General features: G+C 36.4%; 2 protein-coding genes across 3 annotated transcripts; one reads left to right on the forward strand and one right to left on the reverse strand.

Moving 5' to 3' along the window:
• Positions 1–2,179: 2,179 nt before the first annotated feature.
• LOC120328859 (uncharacterized) lies at positions 2,180–9,273 on the forward strand. Its single transcript, XM_039395412.2, has 5 exons — positions 2,180–2,216; positions 2,430–2,654; positions 3,140–3,400; positions 4,837–4,999; positions 6,605–9,273. The coding sequence occupies exons 1-5, from the start codon at positions 2,180–2,182 to the stop codon at positions 6,780–6,782; spliced, it is 864 nt and encodes a 287-aa protein (XP_039251346.2). The 3' UTR covers positions 6,783–9,273.
• A 1,376-nt stretch (positions 9,274–10,649) lies between these two features.
• Positions 10,650–19,831, reverse strand: LOC120328779 (uncharacterized). Of its 2 annotated transcripts, XR_013479212.1 has the most exons (3): positions 19,518–19,831; positions 13,069–16,157; positions 10,650–12,920 (listed from the first exon to the last, which is right to left on the reverse strand). XR_013479212.1 is itself a non-coding variant. In XM_078118225.1 (2 exons), exons 1-2 carry the CDS (start codon positions 19,756–19,758, stop codon positions 15,601–15,603), a joined length of 798 nt encoding a protein of 265 aa, XP_077974351.1. In that variant the 5' UTR covers positions 19,759–19,831; the 3' UTR covers positions 10,650–15,600. The 2 variants fall into 2 exon arrangements, 1 of the variants encoding a protein (XP_077974351.1); XM_078118225.1 differs by having other exon boundaries at positions 10,650–16,157.
• Between the last annotated feature and the right edge of the window lie 780 nt (positions 19,832–20,611).

The following is a 20,611-nucleotide window of genomic DNA, read 5'->3' on the forward strand; positions in this document are numbered from 1 at the left end:
CTCATGACTTTGGTGACCTATATATAAATAATTTAGGCACTCCCTTAGTATGTGCAACAAGATGGCGGGCACCTGAACATAGTATGTGTACCAGGCTAGGGTTAGGCCTTAATTTAATTTCCCTTATTTTAATTCTGTTATGACTCCCGTAGTATTTGTACCTAAAATTATGGCCTAACCTGATACACATACTACGTTTCGGTGTCCGTCATCTTGTTGCACATACTACGGGATTACCTAAACAATAATAATGAAATTGTTGTTGTGTGTTATCTGTTATTGATTGAGTGAGTTTCAGAATAAATTGATTACTGATTTGAAGGCCGAGTTATGATTAATTCAGATAATTATCATACCTACAAATATTTATAGAGAGGTTAAAGACGATACTTGAGAAAGAAAAAAAAGGCAAAATTTATTTCACTCAAGCAATATTAAGTTCTGAGTCGTCTGACCAATCATTTCATTAAACACTGAGGCCCTATTGAAAACTCCGCTATGAAAATATGCCGCCTTTTTCTTGGTATCCCAAGCCCTGCCTATTTTACTTAAAATTCAGCCCTTGCTACAACATACTTGCATTATTATACGCCTACAAATCTGAGGCATAATAAAGTAAGACCAAATAGAGTTAGCCTCGCGCTGTCACCCAAACTATTACCTTCAGTGAAATCGAATATTGATAGGATCGAAGGTACTGTGAAATGCTATTCAAACATTTCACGACTGACGCTTTTTAACAGTATTGAAAATACAGACAAATGCTATTTAAACGCAATCATCTTAAATAAATATGAAAAACCCATTCCAAGTTTCTTTTCGCAAAACACTCTTGTCAAAGCTGTCGAGTTCCGATATTATTAGAACGTTTCCATAATACGCATTCAGCTTGTTATTTTGCTAAGACAGCTGAGAAATACCCAATGGCGTAAACACACATAACAATATATGAATCACCAAGCCGGATATACTTGAAGACTAATAATTTTTCCTAGAAGACGATACAATAATGTGACGTCACTATGATACAGAGAAATCATTGTTATGTCATATTGTTATCAAAATAGCGAGCGCTTGTAACACGAGGTAGTTTCCTACATGAGCGACAAGATAGAGTAGTATGTAGTAGTAGTGTAGCAGAACTTTAGTCAAGTCAATTTGTTAAATTCCTGTTGTTTTGGAGTGATTATTTTTGGGTACTCCCCAAGTATGTGAACCAAGATGGCGAACACCGGAACGTAATATGTGTACCAGATTAGGGTTAGGCCATAATTTTTTTCCAATTTTTCTTATTTCTGTTCTATTACGAGTTCGATGATTAGCCAGAAATTATGGCCTAACCTGGTACACATGCTAAGTTCCGGTGTCCGCCGTCTTGGTTCACATACTTCCGGAGTACCTATTTTTGTACTAGAAATTGCTTATGTCTGCAGCGAAGCACTGATCGATCTCAAACTTTCAGTTCTGGAAAGTGTAAACTTTAAAACGGCCCGATATTTTCCAAAATTTTAATTCTATAATTGATTATCCCATATTGCTCTACTGCATTGGTATCGCTTGTCCGAAGACCTTTTGAGTAAATTAGGTGTATTGTAAGGCAGGGGTGCACAACTCAAATGGGGATGCGTGCCAAATTATACGAAATAATCTTGTCACGTGCCACGCACAATCGTTGGTATTGTAAACGAACTTCCGTAAAACACACATCAAACAAATTTAAATAATAATACATAATAACGAATATCTATTTATTGAAACGATTTAATGTCCTGAATGACTGCTGATTTGAAGACGTGTGTGACGAGTCATACGGTAGTCGCTTTGGTATGAATGAATATTCCGATTTAGATTATTACGACATAAACAGACCTTATTGCCATCAACGATAAGTGGAAAATCACGTTTCACCTACAGCAACTACCTTCGGAAAACAGGGCCACGAGCTAGCAATTTGTGGATAAACATGACACCATTTGGCATGCGTTCCCCGTGTTGTGCACCCCTGTTGTTAGGCCTTACCATGCCGGTACCGATGCGCAATCTTTGTGTCCATATATTTTAGCATTGATCTGTTATTTGTTTGTTTTTTTCATCTATAGTTAGATTATATCTGCGGCTAAGCATCAGTACAAATCCGCGTTAGCGCTAATAGCTCTTTAGCAGTTATCAGAATGCAAAAATGAAACGAATCCTTCACCCGATATTGATGTTATTTGGTAAGTTTGGTTGAAATTTTGAAGTCGACTTTGTTTCTGAATTAACATTAACAAACAGCTCGAAGAAAATCACTGGATTTGCCTTCACCTTTCGCATCACATTATTTAGTACTTCCTTTTTGTGTCATTCGACACTTCCGCGAAATCTGCCCCTAATAGAACGAATTTGCCTAGTTCTGGTTATGATACTAAATAGGTATTTCTTGTTTACAGCATTTATTGCCACTCAGGTGAACGGAGTCTGGGTTTATGAAGAGTTGCGTAATCCATCGGGTGAAATTACATATGATAACGAAAGCGTTTTCTCTAAGATTTGGAAGTTTTCTGCCGAATATAAGGACAACCACACCCTCTTCATATCTGTCGAAGATGTGTCGATGTATGGACAGATACCTGGGGAAAACAGTTCAGGCTGCAGAGGATGGTTGTATTTGCCCGGTACGCTTTATATTGTAACTATTTTTGACCGCGATTGCCTTGTCTATTCCAAGTCACTAAATGCATTTTCCCTTGGTCATAGGCGCACGCACCCAAAATATCGACGTTTCGTTGCTTTGCTATCAATCCTTTCTCCAAACGAACCAATCTAGATAAATTACATTGAATAAGATTGTTAAAAATATCGTTGAATATCAGTGGCCATTTATACCTATACTTGTTCAGAGCGATAATTACACAGTTTCACTGGGAAAGGTAATTTGTAGGGAACCAAAGCATGTCACTGAGCAACGACACCATGGTTATAATATTTAATTTAAAATATCGAAGATTCAAGTTTCGTACTGCTGTTGTTGTCGGCCAGTGGAGATTTTGGCGAATTACCTAATCAACGTCACTTTCGAGAAGTTACGGATTATATTATTGAAGCGCTATTTTTAAAAACAGATGAAAAATGAATTTTAATAAAAACCCTTGATTTTCAGAAAAGTATGGAATATGCCAAAAGCCACTAATAAAATGTCTGTTCTATCAACCTGTTGGATGTATCTTGCCAAATACAGCCACTTTAATGAGTGCGGGTGTAGACGGTATGGTCTGCAACAAATATATGTGGTTTCGTCTGTCAAAAATGCCGGAGCAATTGAAGATATTTGGCCAGTATTTCGGTAGAAAATTCGTTCAAGTACAGTACAAGTATTTGGAATGCCTGAGGAATGAAAAGGAATACTCAACAACGGTAACCGGTAAGTAAACCAGCTTTTGAGACCTGAATGGTAATCAGCGGCGTGTCTAGAGTGTGGCAGCCATGGCTCGTGCCATGGGCGCCGTTTGGACAGGGGCGCAAAGTTGGCGAAAAGTTGTAATTGTAAAATGTTTCAATAAATTAATTTCAAATTGGAAATAATTGAAACTGATTGATTAAAATTATTTGGTATTTTTCTTAAATAATAAAATAAAATAAAAGTTTTTTCACGTATCAATTCTAACCCCCACCTGACTACACCATCCAAAAATTACGTCATTACGACGTCACAGTGACGTAATAGAGCCCTTCAAACTATACGAACTGCCATCTAAGACGCGCAAACGAGCACCCGAAATCGAACAGTTATTTCTCTCGTTTTCTCGTCGCAATGATTCCAATAGGAGAGAGATCGATAACGTCAGTCAGTTCTTTATCGTCGGCGTCGATGCCATTTCGGTCGATCGTGCGTATATTTGGCAAGCTCTATGACGTGATTGTGATGTCGTAGTGATTTAATTTTTGGATGCCGTAGTCAGATGGGGGTTAGGATTGACATATCAAAAAATTGTTATGCTACACCCACTATCTCAATTCAACGACAGTCGTTAAAACTTGTCGGTCAACAATCAAAGGGGGCGCATATTACGTAGATACGCCACTGATGGTAATATGAGAAAAAATAATTCTTTTCAACATAGAGCATAGGTTACCATATCCATATAAGTCCATACATCGTTGTAAACGACATGCTATTTATTCTGGGTCGCACACGAGTTGCAAATGCTTCCGGATTCTGAAAATCAAGCACATTTCTCTTTGCTGTTTCCTGTACGACGTTGAGATTAACCTAATATATGGTGTTACCTCAAAATACACAAAGCCCAGGCCATTTGGAACATATTCTAGAGATAACATAGCTTTTGTGCAAAGCGTCCTAGATAGATAGTTTATTTTGAAAACTCCATAATTCACAAAATTTAAAAATAGAGAATTTGGGAGTGCGCGCAAACCTTTAAAAAAGTTTAAAACATGATAAATATCATGTGCCTGCTCATCACCACACACACAACAAGAAAACTAATTAAAAGAGGTTTGGGCCAAAATGAAAAAAAATTAAAATACGCGAATGTATTGAACTTTTAGACTGTTGTACTTTCAAAACGCTAAAGCTAACAATTCAATCTGATACAATATATGCCTTCATTTATATGTCTCGGAAGGATGGAAATATAAAATTTAATTTTCAAACGTCATGAAACTTAGTACACCAATATACAGATATATGTTGTTAATTAAAGTAATTTTCATTTTGCCCTATCTCTCTGTGTTATTGCGATTAACCAAAGATATTTAGCATCAAATGTAAACCATGATTTTTTTATTTTCGTAGAAGTCATAACGAAATGTATGCCAAATTTGCATTCTGAATTACAGACTCATCTACCGATCAGACTTCTTCTGTGACGGCATATGACGCAACAAGCAACAATTTACCGCAGATTCATGTCGGAACCGAACTGATTGTCGGCCTTGCAATCGCCATCGGATTACTTGTCATATCGTGGGTGGTGCTCGGAGTCGTCATTATACGAAACCGGTGAGTGTAAATACCAGAGAGAGATTTATTGTTTGGTCAATCAGAAAAACAAGCATTGCAACAGCAATAAAAATATACAACAATAAAATTATTCGGTATAGACCGGGAGGAGCGATACGACCATACGGTCATCAGAGTCAGCTCCCCCCATATTCACTATTTTATAGTATGTACGTATAATATTTTTTGCTTGCAGAGAGATGTCAAAGTAATATATAAGAAGACAAGTGAATGTTAAATAAAAATGTAAATATTTATAATAGTATGAGTTGATGTAACAGCAAAATATAATGCAGTATCGTAATTTCATTATCACAAAATATGAATATAAAAAGCACCATTGGCACCATCGGAGTTGTCAAGTCAAAGGGTCTCGAATGTAGAGCAATTCAACCTAAACACAACTGGCATTTAACATTGCCAGTTGTGTTTGAGGATTTGTTTCTTGATTGAGTAAATAGTTGATTTATAAAGGACACTATGATTTAACAAGCCACTGTCTACAGATGCAAAAAATTTTCACATTTTAACAGGATGTACTACTGAGTTGGTAGTATTCCACAAGTATAATGATGGAATACGAGACCAGGAGGAAAATATTCAATGATGTCTAGGACCACAGTAGGCCCGAACGAGTTGTATAATATATACAGGAAGTACTTAAGACATGTACGCTCAAAAGAAGAGTATAAGCTGCAATATACTATACGAAATATATATATTAATATAATTTGAATGACAGAAGTACAATGTTAGGTGACACCACTCACAGTGTTCCCTCTAAGGTGTGCGCAGAGGCTGCGCACACGCATAGATTTACTGCCCACGGACGTATTTCGATGTAATGTAACAATGTGCTCGGTTGGCAGGTTGAGATAGTTTGTTGTTGGCCCACTTATTACCCGGTTAGAACGCCAAAATTTTTTCATTGGTTTTTGCACAAATATGAGTCATTTCCAAAAATGTGCGCACACACCAAAATTTCTGCGCACACATACTACAAAAAATTGGAGGGAACATTGACCACTAATTATATACACTTGGAATAATACAAAGTCTAAATGATCTACACTATACAAAATTGATTTCATATTCTAGAATCCGAATAGTTGTGAAAGATTTTTCATCATTGTTCAGTCCCTTATCAATTTTTATAATCCATATTGCCCACATATAGGGTCCCAGTTTCGTATGGACTCAACGTAGGAAGAGAATGTGGCATTTTTTATCAGTATAAACAATAATCATGATTTGAGACGTATAGATGCAAGTTTGAACACAGAAAATTGGATGCAGCAATTTATATCAACATATACAATAATAATGATATGAGATATAAATCCTTTAGATTGGATGAATAATATAAATGCAAATTTGGTTTAGGGTTAGGCCATAATTTCAGATACAAATACTACGGGAGTCACTTGGCAAGTTGGACCGGAACTTGTAATAGAACTAAAATTACTAAAATTGGAATAAAATTATGGCCTATTCTAACCTGGTACACATACTACGTTCCGGTGTCCGCCATCTTGGTTCACATACTTCGGGAGTACCGATTCTGGTGTAGACCTATTTCTTGAAAAATTTTATATTTAACTTCAGGTCAAAGGCCACCTCACGCACCCCGGATGTCAAAGTAACTGATGCGGAAGAATCAAATACTCGCTCACTCACTCGTGAAATCGTGGTCAATGCAATATATGGAGAAAATTTCGACAGAATGGTAGACGATTCGCAACAGACTAGCTCGAGTGCTATGTATAGCATGGTTCATAAATAACTAGCTCACAATTTCCATACCAGACGTGGACTGGTAACCAGATCAGATGACGTGTTTCGCCACGTGATTAAACCGTTTTATCGGCTTTACTCTCCTAGAGATGATTATTAATTGCCCATGCTTCACATCCTAATCTTAAACAACTCAAACGCTTGCTGCTTTGTGTTATTGTATTTCGATGCTTATATGCCTGATTTGCCAAAACCGCATTCGCCGACAACAACAGTAGCAGGAAACTTGAATTTTCTATCTTTCAAATTAGATATTTCAACTTTGGCGTCGTTGATCTGTAACCAGTTTTGGTTGCCTGCGAGTTTCTTTCCCCGGTCCAATTATCGCTGATAAAGGCCAGGTTTAAACAAACATCCACTATTATACAACGATATCTTAAGCCAGTGGTTCTCAAACTTTTTTTGCTCACGGCGCTCAAAGCAAATAAAAAAAAATTTGCGCCACACTTGTAAAAAATAAAGTTGGCTTTAAACGAATTATTCTGCAAATGTTAATGCGATGTGTGTGCCTGTTTTGAGAAACAATTGAAAAAAGGTTCCGTCGCTCCTTTTTTTGCTTTTAATTTCAGCCATAGCAGATAATACGTTTTTACAGAGTCATGAAGATGCAAATGAATAGATTATTTTGCACCGATGATTGGATAAAACTTATAAGGCGGTAAGACTCGCCCAAAACTGTTTCCCTGTTAATCTAACCTGAGCACGCAAGTCAATATACTAATACTGTATGCGACAGTCTCACAAGCTTACCTGTTGCATGCATAGCTTATTTTCTAAAATTCCAAAAATCTCCGCGGCACACTGTTTGAGAAACGCTGTCTTAGGCCGTCGGCCTTCCCTTGGATAAACATAAAATTCCTATCCTTTTCCTAATATATACCGCATGCTACTCTATTGGTATTGGGAGGTATTACAGTGCACATAACCATACTGGCCGTGTTTGTATCTATTTTGTTTGTATTATCTGTGTGATGAACTGATTAGCAAAGCGCCTTTATATGTAGATACATACAGGAGGCCAAAAAGTTTCGCCCGATTTTATGATAATAACAAATGTAAATTAAAATAAATTTATTGTATGATAATAGATAGGCACAACATCCAACATCTATAACATCAAATTCAATACAGGCTGACTGTAAATCTTTTTACAATTAAAAAATAAATTATCATTCGATTTTAAAGACTTTATGACCGGGCGAAACTTTTTGGACGCGCGTAATTTAAAATAGGTGTAAACTATGCAATATTATTGGACGCGACGTGGATCCATGGATTGTTTCAATATTTTTTTGTTGTTGTCATTATCTTAGTATTTTTCTTCTTCTTGTTGTGAAAGAATCACTTTTCTCATTAATTTCTGGACCAATTGCTTTGAAATCTCCGATGGTTGAAGATGCATGGAGTCTATCTTTACATTAACGACAGTCTCAGGATTTTCCAAAAATCCTCTGGATACTTGAACGTTTCCAATATACGAATTTATTAGTGTGAATATTTTGTTTCTACATTCATATTCAATTTTAGGCTTTCTATTTTCATGTTGTGGTTAGACCCCATCCAGAGTGTCGCTGTTCAATAACCAGTACTGGTTTTTCTGACGTCTTCCTCCACCCTGAAATGCTATTTATTCTTCTTTTATTCTACTTCGTAAGGTACATCCTTACGTATTTTCAGCATTGGTGAAATTACTGTATTGTTCGCTAGAGGGCTATTACTTTTATTTATTTCGAAACTCCCTGTGACCTGTAAGTGATTTTGTGTGATGACCTCTTTAAGATTAATAAAAATTATTTGTAGCGGTTCTGCAAACTCATCCGCGCTGCGCGAAATTCGGAAGTTTTTGACCGTACCTTATACTAGTTAAGGTGCACCACTGCTTCGCTTTGGACTTCGTCTCCACATATTTAAGCATTGCTCACTTGTAATTATTAATATGGTGTGGCATAATGTTATTTAGTTTGATCATTTACTAAGCGTCATAACTTACGTTTCTCTTTTCTAATTTTATTTTGTCTGCGTGAATGTGTCAGCGGACACTTACCGTGTTTCCCCGAAAATAAGACCTAGCCCGAATTTTGAAAATGATTTTAATATAAGCCCTCCGATTAAAATAAGACCTAGTCGACAGCGCAGATTTCTTTTTGTCTCCTACTCGTTTTAAATGATTAATCTAAAACGTGTGAGAGAGGGAACGGTTCAATTGCCTGAGGTAACGTGTGGGTCACGCCACTATTCATATTTTGTGAGTTTGAAAATCTCGTAGTTCTCTACTTTGTAATTTTATCCTTGATAAGGAAAATAAAAGACATCCCTCCAAAACAAGTCCTAGCGTTATTTTACTGAAGTTGAAATAAGACCGTCTTATATTCGGGGAACCACGATATTACTTATTTTGACAACGACATTAAATCTAAAATCTGTACGTTTTTTGTTTGAATCAGTTGTATTTATTTTGTTTTTATCAATCATCTTGTCGTTTTTTATGCTGATTATGGAGTCAAAATAAAATAACTCATTGCAACTGAATATCGAAGTCATACCTCAAACTGCTATACGCCACCTAGTGATCTGAAAAGCCGGGGAAACATAATTCTGAGTTCATGCATTTGTAAACAAATCAATGGCTAACAAATCCCATACACGACATGGACTGGTAACCGGACGATTGGCCGTGGTAAGCCATATGATTGAGTCGTCTTATCGGCTTTCCTCTCCCCCGGGATAAATGTTTAAATCCTATTCTAGTATGGGATTACTTATCAGCCCGAAGGCCTAATACTATCGCGTGTTTTGTTCAATTTTGGCCCAAGCCTAATTCAATTGGGTTTGTGTTTTTGCGTGTGCTGGTGTGCAGGCACATGATATCTATCATGTTATAAACTTTTATTGGACACGTAGTGGACATAACGATCGTTTCAATATTATGTTGTTCTTGTTCTTTGACACGTTTTCAAAAAGTCGCTCTTCTCTTCGAATACTGGACCAATTGCCTTGAAATTTTCAGTGATTAAAGATAAAAATTTTCTCCAGAAGGCTATTACTTTTTTTTTCGCTATGACGTCATCAAAATTATGTGACTCTACGTGTCCATATATTTGAGCATAGCTCTCTTGTATAAATTTAGCTTGCCCCCCAGAATTCTCCATTTTTAAATAATGTTTTTATTATGAAGTTTTGAAATAAACTACCGGTACTCATCTATCTAGTTCAGGGGTTCTCAACCTTTGTTCTGGTAAGTACCCATCCGGCCCGCCCCGCCCCAAGAGTCACGAAACAATCAAAGGGAACCCCCAATAATCAGACACCAAACAAAGTTGTGATATATTGACTGACAAATTGCTGCAACGACAACTGCTGTAACTATTCGTGTATCGTGCTGTATCTATTAGTGTTGATGTTATTGCCCTTGTCCTCCACCCAAGACCCAACTAATGAATTCTTGAAATCACTCTCAAGTTTCGATGAGCACATCACTTTCTGCAATGCTCGCAGCGCATTGTCTTTTGAGATTTCACAGTTTGGCTGAAAAGCCGTGCATTTCACATTGTTGCGTCACAATCACAACAACGTTAGATCAGTGAAAATTAACGCTGAGTTTCAATTGGCATTCATTTTCATCTGGTAGTTACTTAGTTTTCCTTTGTTAAAAGATATTGAAAAAAAAAAAACTCGACTGCCATCCAAGTACCCCTGGAAATCTTCTCGTGCACCCCTGGGGGTTCGCGAACCCCAGGTTGAGATCCCCATCAAGTAACACCTCATATATAGTTAGAGGGCTCCAGCAAAACTCTCAAAGTTACCTGTAATTATCTCTGGCGGGAATAGTGCTTCTAAAACTAAACACACATATTGCTTCAGATATAATGCTGAGTATTGGGAATGAACGAGAGGAATATGAAAAAACATGATTATCAATGATTTACAAAGAAACATTTGATTCAGCAAGAACTGTTAAGTATGAGAGACATTGAAAAATAGTAAAGGTATATAGCACCAATGAAAATGTTGACATTTGGATATCTATATCAGGAATATTGAGATAAAGTATATTTCAAGCATATTCCACTGCAGTGCAAATAAGGATTGAGTTTTTTTGAAAATTGGGAAATATATAGTGAATGAAAGGTACTCCAGAAGTATGTGTACCATGTTAGGGCCATAGTTTTATTCATATTTCCCTTATTTTGGTCCTATTACGAGTTCGGGGACTGTCTGTGTGAGCCTAGGGAATATACCCCCTGCCCATGGGCTTCTGTCCCTTTACACAACTTGAATTAGGCAGGTGAACAAAATTAGTTACCCTAATATTGGTACACATACTTCTGGAGCGCCGAAAAAATAGAATATAGCACCAATGAATATGTTGACACTTGGATGTCTATATCAAGAATACTGAGATGCACAGGGTATCCATAAAGTCTCAATTTCATTATGAAGTTAGTTCTCAATAAATGTTGACCAGATTTGTTGTTCTTAAATCAGTAATTGTTCAATTATTTTAACTTCATTTAATACATCTGTGAGGGCCAAAACAATATATAATATCGATAAATTCCCTTTGTAAATCAAAAAAATCAGACTTTAAAGACACCCTATATTTTAAAACACACTTTACTTCTGTGCAAATATTAATTAAGAAGCGAAAATTTCGGAACTAAATATTGAATGAAAGTATTGTTATTCAAAAAATTCCTGAAAAATGTCGAAAAATAGTAAAAGCACTGAACACGCACAGGCACAACACTGTGGAGTTGATTAGGAAAGGAAAGTGCTTCCTACAATATACCCAGTTGTGGGATTCAGCCGGTTCTATAGAACCGTAAATAGAGTATAGACTCAAAATTTTATCAGTTCAGCGAACCGGTTAGCATTACAGAAAAAAAACATTACTTTTTGTAACAGAACCGGCTGAAAAATATGGCTTTTGTCATGGAACTGGCTGACAAAAAAATTGAATCCCACCACTGATTATACACCAGGTGCAGATAAGCTTGGCAGTCCATGGAAAGTGAGGGAGTCATTCATTTAGCATTTACGGTTTCAAAATTAGAGGGAAATTCCATATGATTAATAACAGTTGCATTTAAACTAGAACTCTCGAAAATCGAACTTTTCAAAAGTGGCCCATATTAACAAGAGTTTGCCATATTTTTTGATGGCCCACAAATTTAAAAACATGTCTGCGAAGCTAAGTATAATGAAATCACAGAATCCAACCTGATGATATAATATGTGCACCATAGAATAAAAAATTGAAAAATGTGAAACAAATAAATTTCATGTACCAGTTAAAAAACATAAGTAATATTCTGTTACCGCTCCAACATTAATTTTATAACCAGTTGTTTTCTAACACAGTATGTTCCCCAACATTTTTTGGGGGGGAAATGGGGGTGTTTCCAAATTTTAGGATGGTAGATATTTTATTGGGGGGTTGATCACCCCCCGTATAAAGAAAAACTGATCGGAATAAAAAAGTACCAATCAAAATGAGTGGCGATTGCAGAAAAGTATTCAACTGTATCGCTAGTTCAAAATACGAAAAGCAGTACCAGAAAAAACAAATAACTAATAAGTATTTAATTTTCACACTGAGGAACACTGCTACTGTACCTGTAAAGTTGTTGCCTATTTGTAATTAATTTGTTTAAAACATGGTTCGCTCACTCAAAAGTAGAGAAAAAAAGCAGACTCATCCTGGAGTCTGAGCAAAGTTATGTTTAGCCCCTGAAATGCTAAAAGCTGGAGTGAGAGCTAGCTAGCCCACTTATATTTTACGAAGATCAAGTAACACTGAATGGCGCTATATAATTATCCCAACCCGTATTTGACATGATAAAGACAAAATTTACAGCAGCTGAAAATTAAATAATTGCATTTATCAAAAAAATGTACAGAATAAAAGTTGAAAAAAAAATTGTCAGAATAAGAATTAAAAATTCAAAATTTGATATGTTTGGCTGTATATAGGCTACATTGTAGCAATTAAATTGCAGTGATAAACTAAGAGAGGACTTTTCATAATATCTTAATGGAGAGGAGGGCCGACTGGATGGCTTACTCATATTTCAAACCATGTCCTCTCGTCTAGCAGGACATCCAGTAATTTGTTCTAAAATTTCACCTTAACACATTGGTTCTCAAACTGGGGTCCACAGTCCCTTAGGGTCCGCGAAGCGACTTTAGGGGGACCGCGAGACAACTTTAACCTCGGCACAGAAGCACTGTGATTTGAAGTAAAATTTTGATAGTGTTTCTCCAAAGCACGACACGCTCTACCGAAGACATTATTACGTATAACAAACGTTGGAGAACGTGTCAAGTACCGTAAATCAGAGCGCATTGTTTATGGAAGGCGTGTGCGTCTGGTTGTAAATCTTCACAGGGTAATTTAAAAATACCCCTGCCATAAAAAATAAATTTAGATATAAAATTCTGCCGTGATAAGTTCTGAAGGAAAAAAAAAACCACAGTGGCAGAGATGGCGCTAAAAATGCTTATTCCATTTGCAACAACTTACGAATGTGAGACAGCTTTTTCTACGTTACTCGCTATTAAAACAAAATGTTGAAACAGAATGGACACAATATGAGAGTTGCATCATCCAAAACAGAATCCAAGTTGGAAGAACTATTGGAAGCCAAGCAGGCGTACCCATCTCATCGAACTGTTTCAATATCATTCAATAAATAAATGCTTGAAATACCGCGTTGCTATTTGCTTTCATTTCTTTAGTGGGCCGCGAGTAATCAGAAAAATTAAAAGGGAACCGTTATGCATAATTTTTGAAAAAGTTTGAGAACCACTGCCTTAACAGCTAGTAGGACTGGCCGGAGGCGTCGAAAATGTTGGTTTTTAATAGTCTTGAGGGTCTAAAAAGTGTTTCATCCCACGAAGAATTTCTATGCATGATACAAAAAAATTCTATTTTTTACATTTTAGAAGGGGGGTGGGGGAGGGGATGAATACCCAACATCCCCCTTCTTCAACCCTGCCCATGTATTTGAGGCTGAAAAAGTTGAAACTTTGAGGATTTTCCTATTTATCTCTGGAGAGAAAAAGTAATAAGATTGGCTAATCAGATAGCAAAACACATCCTCTCTATCTGATTTACTAGCTAGGGAGTGAATGGAAGAGCACATGAAATATTAATCAGCTAATTAAGAAAATTGTTCTAGATTTGATATTACAAACAAATTTTGAGTTGAAATTTTACAAAAATTATGTACCAGTCATGGCTATATAGATATGGAAATTTTGTTCATACGTGATGGCCTTCTGCTAAATGGATTGGATATGGTGTTCTCTAGAAAGGTTCCACAAGAGTGATTTACGATGACATCATACTGTTGTAGTAGTGAATTTGAATTTATCCCAAACCAAAGCAATATATCCATAAATAGGGGCGCCAAGTTGGGAAACAGTGCTTGAGGTAGATACATAAATGTGATGTTTTTCTTGCATCTAGGGCTGTCCAAGCGAACCAAATATTCAAAAGCGAATCGCAAATTATTCGAAGCGTTTTTGGTACATAATGCACCTCACGACCATCTTTTCACCGAGCAAGCAAAAACGTATTTCTATCGATTTCTTTGCTATAAAACGGTTTCTCTCCGGTGACATGTAATTATCCATTTCATGCATGATCATAAATGAAAAGTTATCGTTAACAAAGATTTAAAGATGACGTTTTTTGATAGAACACAAGGAGAAAAGGGCAATTTAATAATATCACCAACGGCGTCCTATAAATAGAATCGATTTTTAGCTGCTGAGTTAGTAATCACAGGAAAATTTGGAGGTCCAATATTTTTTTTTTAATAGAATTCTAATGACAATACTTTGTACTGTATTACTCATCTATTACTTTGACAAATAATTGCACTTTTGCATGTTGATAGCTGCTGTAAAAACATGGTCATCAAACTAGCTCTAGAATTCCCGAAATACAATTCTAAATTTTTTGGGCAACAGTTATTACTTATCTATCTCAAGTATGTTGATAGGTATTTGTCTGTTTGTCTGTTAGATGAACGCGATATCTCACGAAGGCGAGGTTGAATCTGCTCCAAATTTTACATGTACATTCATCATATCTCGGATCAGAAGCCTATTGATTTTGGATGAATTATGTCGTATAATTAGCGAGTTATTATTTAATTAGAGATGGGAGACGCGGTGTCACCATGGAGTCATGAATCGAAACTGCAGTTTCGATCGATAAGTTTTCGGTTTGCGACCGATATTCTTGTATCTATATTATTAGTTGTTTATCATTTTGCTGAAAATCACACAAGTCTGTGCAATTTCCAACTTCCAAAACTCGATAGTTTTAGAATCCCTAATTTTTTGACCATTTCAAGGAGGCTTGTGATCTACTCTTATAACTCTGAAAACATAGTTATGCAATAATTTAGATGTAACTGCAAATACGTTATCACAATATCGAAGAGGAAGTTTTTATTGTGCAATAGAGACAAATTTGGAATTGCGCAATAATATTCGGTTCGATTCGAGAAAAATATTTGATTGGAATCAAAGAAAATATTCGGTTTTGGACAGCCCTACTTGCATCCACTCTTGATTTGATGGCGTTCCACAGTTTTGTAACTAAAAATTGTCACATGAACACTCTAGGTGTATTATGTGATTCTGTGAGTAATTTACAATGACTTAAGATGTTTGTTGATAGTAAATTTGTTCAGCGATCCGCCACCAGAAGCAAACTCGCCCGAGGAGGGTGTTTTTCCAACCCTTATGCGAGATGAGGATAACATACAACACCATTGCACATCAAATTTCATTTATCGTCTATTCGATGGACCAGCTGATAAATCTTCTCTTGACGTGTACGGGGGAGGCGGGGTGGAAATACGCTTGTTCGGATCCTCTTCACTTTGGGGAGAAGATGGGGGTGGGTGTAACAACGCAGGCATGATTGGTTCACTGTTATTACCCCCTGAAGGAGGCCCGGGATACCCAGGTGGCACAAGGGATTCCCCTTGTATTAATATATATTGCCCATTGCCAAGTTCCACAAGTTGTGGTCGTCCAGAAGAATAAAAAACCTGTCCGTGATTGCGTTTTGGAATGCAACATATCGCAGCACAGCAGAAAGCAGCGTGAACAATATTAATAATAAAACCAGCTGACGCTATGATACTTAAAAACACATACACAGCTAAAAGTGTAGATACATTGGGGAACGCTGCTAGTATGGACATAATAAACATCACACACATAAATATACAGGAAATAATACTCAGGGCCATGTTAATTCTGATGATACAAGCGGATGATTGACGGTTGACACGAACTCCAGCGATCCCAGAAAATATAAGAAATATTCCGCACCATAAACCTGGAAAAAAAAAGACGTTTAGTAAGAGGACCACAGAATACCATGAATGTATTTACAGCACATAATTATCACCCTTCAATATACAGGGTGATCGCTAGAAAAGCAGAAAATTTGAGGGTCAGATGAGAATGCGTGCTTATTTATTTTCCCATACTTTTTTTTTCCTTATAGATTCTAGGTTGTTTTAGGTACTATTTGATTTCAATTTGACACCCACATCATTTCTGTTTTTCTAGCGACCACCCTGTATATGCATGTATAGGATAGGATTTACATATTTATCCCGGGGGAGAGGAAAGGGATAAGACGGCTTATCCATATGGCGAACCACGGCCTCTCGTCCGGTTACCATTCCAAGTCGGGTATGAGATTAGTTATATTGTTTTGTTTTCGGAAGCATGGACTTGATATGTATATCCCCTCAGGAAGACTTTGCAAGACTGAGATGCCCATCATGTCCCCAATACCCACAACAAATACAATAACAGTTTAATAAGACTGCTGCATTATAATTGGACAATACAAATAAAATAACAAAATACAAAAGCAAAATTCTGACAAATTAAACAAGCCAGTTTGGATTTCATGGACTTTTTCCACAACAATTTGGGCATGCAAACACAGATCCCGGCGTCTCATGAAACCGGCGATAATGCGTATTTTTGCATAGGTTCAAATAATTGGCGCAAACAGAACATGCTAAAATTAGAACTGTTAATCTGTTAGAACTTTTTATTGATGGCTTTTTCATTCCACCACCGTTCATACTCTCAGATATATTGGTGAGCAATCAAGAATTTTCTACGGCATTCTCGCATGCATTTTAGGGGAGCACAGCGTACTCAGGCCTGTACCTGGTACACAGGTAAAAGGTACAGTTATGTTATACATGACAAGTTGTGATGTGTGTAGTGACAACTGACAACAATTGTCACTTATGGTTCTTGACACCCCATTTACACATTTTTATTTGGAAGTAACCTGATGAAAGATTTTCTATTAAAAGAATTTTCTTAAACCAAGGCCGGGTTCAGTGAATAAGTAATAATTCTCCAGTTTTTCTATGAATCTTATATTTTGGTTTGCATTTATTGTTAGTGTCATATCATAATTTCATTGTATACTTCACTGGTCACTAGTATAAATACCATTTATTCAACTGTAAAAGGGATGTCTGTCCCTTATGATATGTTCTGCCTGTTATTTACTCTAATAGTGAACATGTATGATACAGAAAAATGTCGTTTATTGTTCCATTTCAAAATGAGAAGGGGGGTCCGACACTCTAAACCAGGGGTTCTCAAACTTTTGGTGTTGCGGAGCCCGTGAAGATGTTGACTATTATTCAAGGAGCCCTAAAATGAATTTTAAAATTGTTACTTAACGATTAATACTACTGAGTAAGTTAAAAGTACTTTACTTGATTTAAATGCTAAACCTTTTTTAATAGGGTTAATACAAGTCATAAATAAATCTAAATTTCAAAGATAAATCATATATATTAAGGCTGTAAATTTGACACTTGACCAACATATTAATAAATTAGGGGTCGAATCTTTTTCCTTTTGATATTTTTGGAAGACTTAAAATGTTGCTGCGCGATTGCATTTTGGTACAATCGCCGACTGTTTTCGTCAGCGAGAAACGTTATACCTTATTAAACATCTTTACGTCGGTGTTTATTCTCCCTAAATCAAAAATTTCCTCCGGCATATACATGTATTGTTCCATAATGACGACGATAATTGCTTTTTTGTTCTCGTGGGGAATCATGAAATCGATGTGAAAAACATGTTAATATATTATAGTCATCGGCGACGAGATGCTAAATATAATTATTAACAAATCGGCGGTAAATCCGCAACTCAAATTTCTTGATTGAAAAGCGGCATTATGAAATATTAAAACTAAAACTAAAAACCGAAGATAACACTATAAATATTGTTTCAGCAGACTCACGACAGATTCAAAATGCTTTTTTAGACATTGCAAATGACAATATAAATTTGATGTTATCTTAGGTTTTCTTTGGTTATTTATCGTAGTAACTGAAATCGAAACCCATTCTGAAACCACCAACGGAGCAGCATGCGATAACATAAATTTCAATCGTTCGTATTTTGCCTAGACCTTGTGATTCTTTAAACGATCGGGTGATATCTTGCAAAGAATCTGAGCGACAGACCTGCGATAGGGTGGAGTCAGTGCTGCAAGAAGGGCTCAAATTTGTCGAATTCGCTAAATCACTATGATCCACCACACTGCCACGCAATCAATCAGTCATGATTACGATTTGATCGGGACGGGCACAAATATCTTATCAAACTTCTGGCACCGGTAGTAGGTATTATGTTCTTTTGTCGGCAATATGACTCTGTTCCTAATATCTTATGATAACAGCGTTGTTCAGGATATACGGTAGTCCACAAGAACTTCGTTCACTTAACTTTGTTTAATTGTTTCTCGTTTCATGTCCGCGGATTGCTGTGGTTATTTGAGAAGTAATGATTTTCTATTGTAAGTCGACACAACCGCAGGTTACATTGAACACAATTAACCCAATAAACAAGTCATTTTAAATATGCCCGCATCGGTCATGGATTGCACAATTGTATATTGTACTTATTGAGTTTTAACATCGACCTCAGGATTTTTGGAACAGGGATATCTTGCTTAAAAATAATCTCGAGTGCGAAGGAACAAATCAAGTTTGACAAATCCCAAGATCGCGAAAATACGATTCCAATTTATTTATAGTTGGCAACTTATCACGTATTTTATGCTATTTTAGAATAGTAATCTTTTATTTAAGTAATCCTCGTAGTAATCTTGAATCAAACGTGAGTGACGATGAGCACAATTAAATTATTATGACAAGACATTTTAAATGTTGCATTAGTCATGGATTGAATATTTTACGCAACAGAAATCTCGTTATCCACTAAAAAAGTTTTTTACTTAATCGCGATTAACGTTGCGCGGAAATTTCCGATTCCAATTTTGATCCCCCCCCCCCCCCGCTCCCTTAAGAATTCTGGCTGCGCTCTTGCTTATAAATAATGTAAATCTCGAATTCCGTCACTTTGTCATATTTCGAGACTATACTGTTGCCAAATTTTATTAAAGCTGTATTGCTTCTTTGGACAGTTACAAAATTAGCCAAGTCAGTCTTTTGAAAACTAATCAAATAGCTCGCGGAGCCCCTAGGCTTCTCTCGCGGAGCCCTGGGGCTCGGTACTGAGCACTTTGAGAACCTATGCTCTAAACACTCTGCATCAAGATCAGAAAACACAAAAGCATAGAAGAGGGATATGCAATTAGTACTGCAGAAACCAAATTGATAACAAGCTAAATAAATACCCGAAGATGTTGATATCATGCTGTTCTTCCAATGTACTGAAGCAATAACGAGGCCGACAATACAAACACTGCAGGATGCAATCCCAAGTATAATCTCGATAAATCCAAACCAATATAACGTTCTTTTGTAACGTCTGCGCTCCACTTTTTGTCCTCGGGTGTGAGAGTTCATTGTCATCGTAACTCCTTGCATAGCCATTACTCGAGCATATGTATCCAAAATATGTGGTCTCGTGTGCATTTTAATCTAGATTCAAGTAATATTTTTACACCTATGTGCCATAGCTTCTACACCTGATAATGAATTATCATGCAACATGAGAGCATTTCGTAACTTAGAGGTATAATATAGGATTTATATTATTTATCCCAGGAAAAGTAATGCTGATAAGAGGGTTACCAGCTCATGTCGGGTACGGGATTAGTTAAGTAGTTATTTGTTTTTCAGATACATGGACTTGATGGTGGTAGACCAGAGTAATCAAAGGTTTGTTGTCCGAAGCGTTAGACAGGGCGGCCCAAAAGTTGGTATACAGTTATTTCATTTATTTTCTTTTACCTTCCAAACAGCTTGAAAACTAATGTAAAATTCACACTAGATTTACTATCTAAAAAAATAAGCAATTTTTGTGGTACTTAACAAGTAACATAAAGTGAACTGCAAGTAGCTCCGAAGCATATAAAATAGTTTAATAACTGTATACCTACTTCTGGGCCACCCCGTATATAAAGAGTCATTTCGCAATTTGCTAAAAGTGGTCAATCTCTTGCTTGGAAACCCCCTCACTCTGTCAAAATCCGTTATCTTCCAAAAATGGCAAGAAATGTGCAAAGGTTAGCAATGAAAATTCTGAAAACTAATGGTGATAGAGTACGTATACATAAGCGCAGTAAAAATATGCGAATATAAAATAGATTGTAGATTAATAATGAAAAAAAAATTGACAGAGGAATTTACTTAAATTTGACATGATTAAATCATATGATATAAAACAATCAAGCATGTACCATGAATAAAATACAATTTAAACCAGTGTCTCGTGCCCCATCTCAAAAATAACTAGCTAACAATAAGCTATAAATAACAGATAATA

Source organism: Styela clava, chromosome 11 (genome assembly GCF_964204865.1).
Source record: "Styela clava chromosome 11, kaStyClav1.hap1.2, whole genome shotgun sequence".
Lineage (NCBI taxonomy): Eukaryota > Metazoa > Chordata > Ascidiacea > Stolidobranchia > Styelidae > Styela > Styela clava.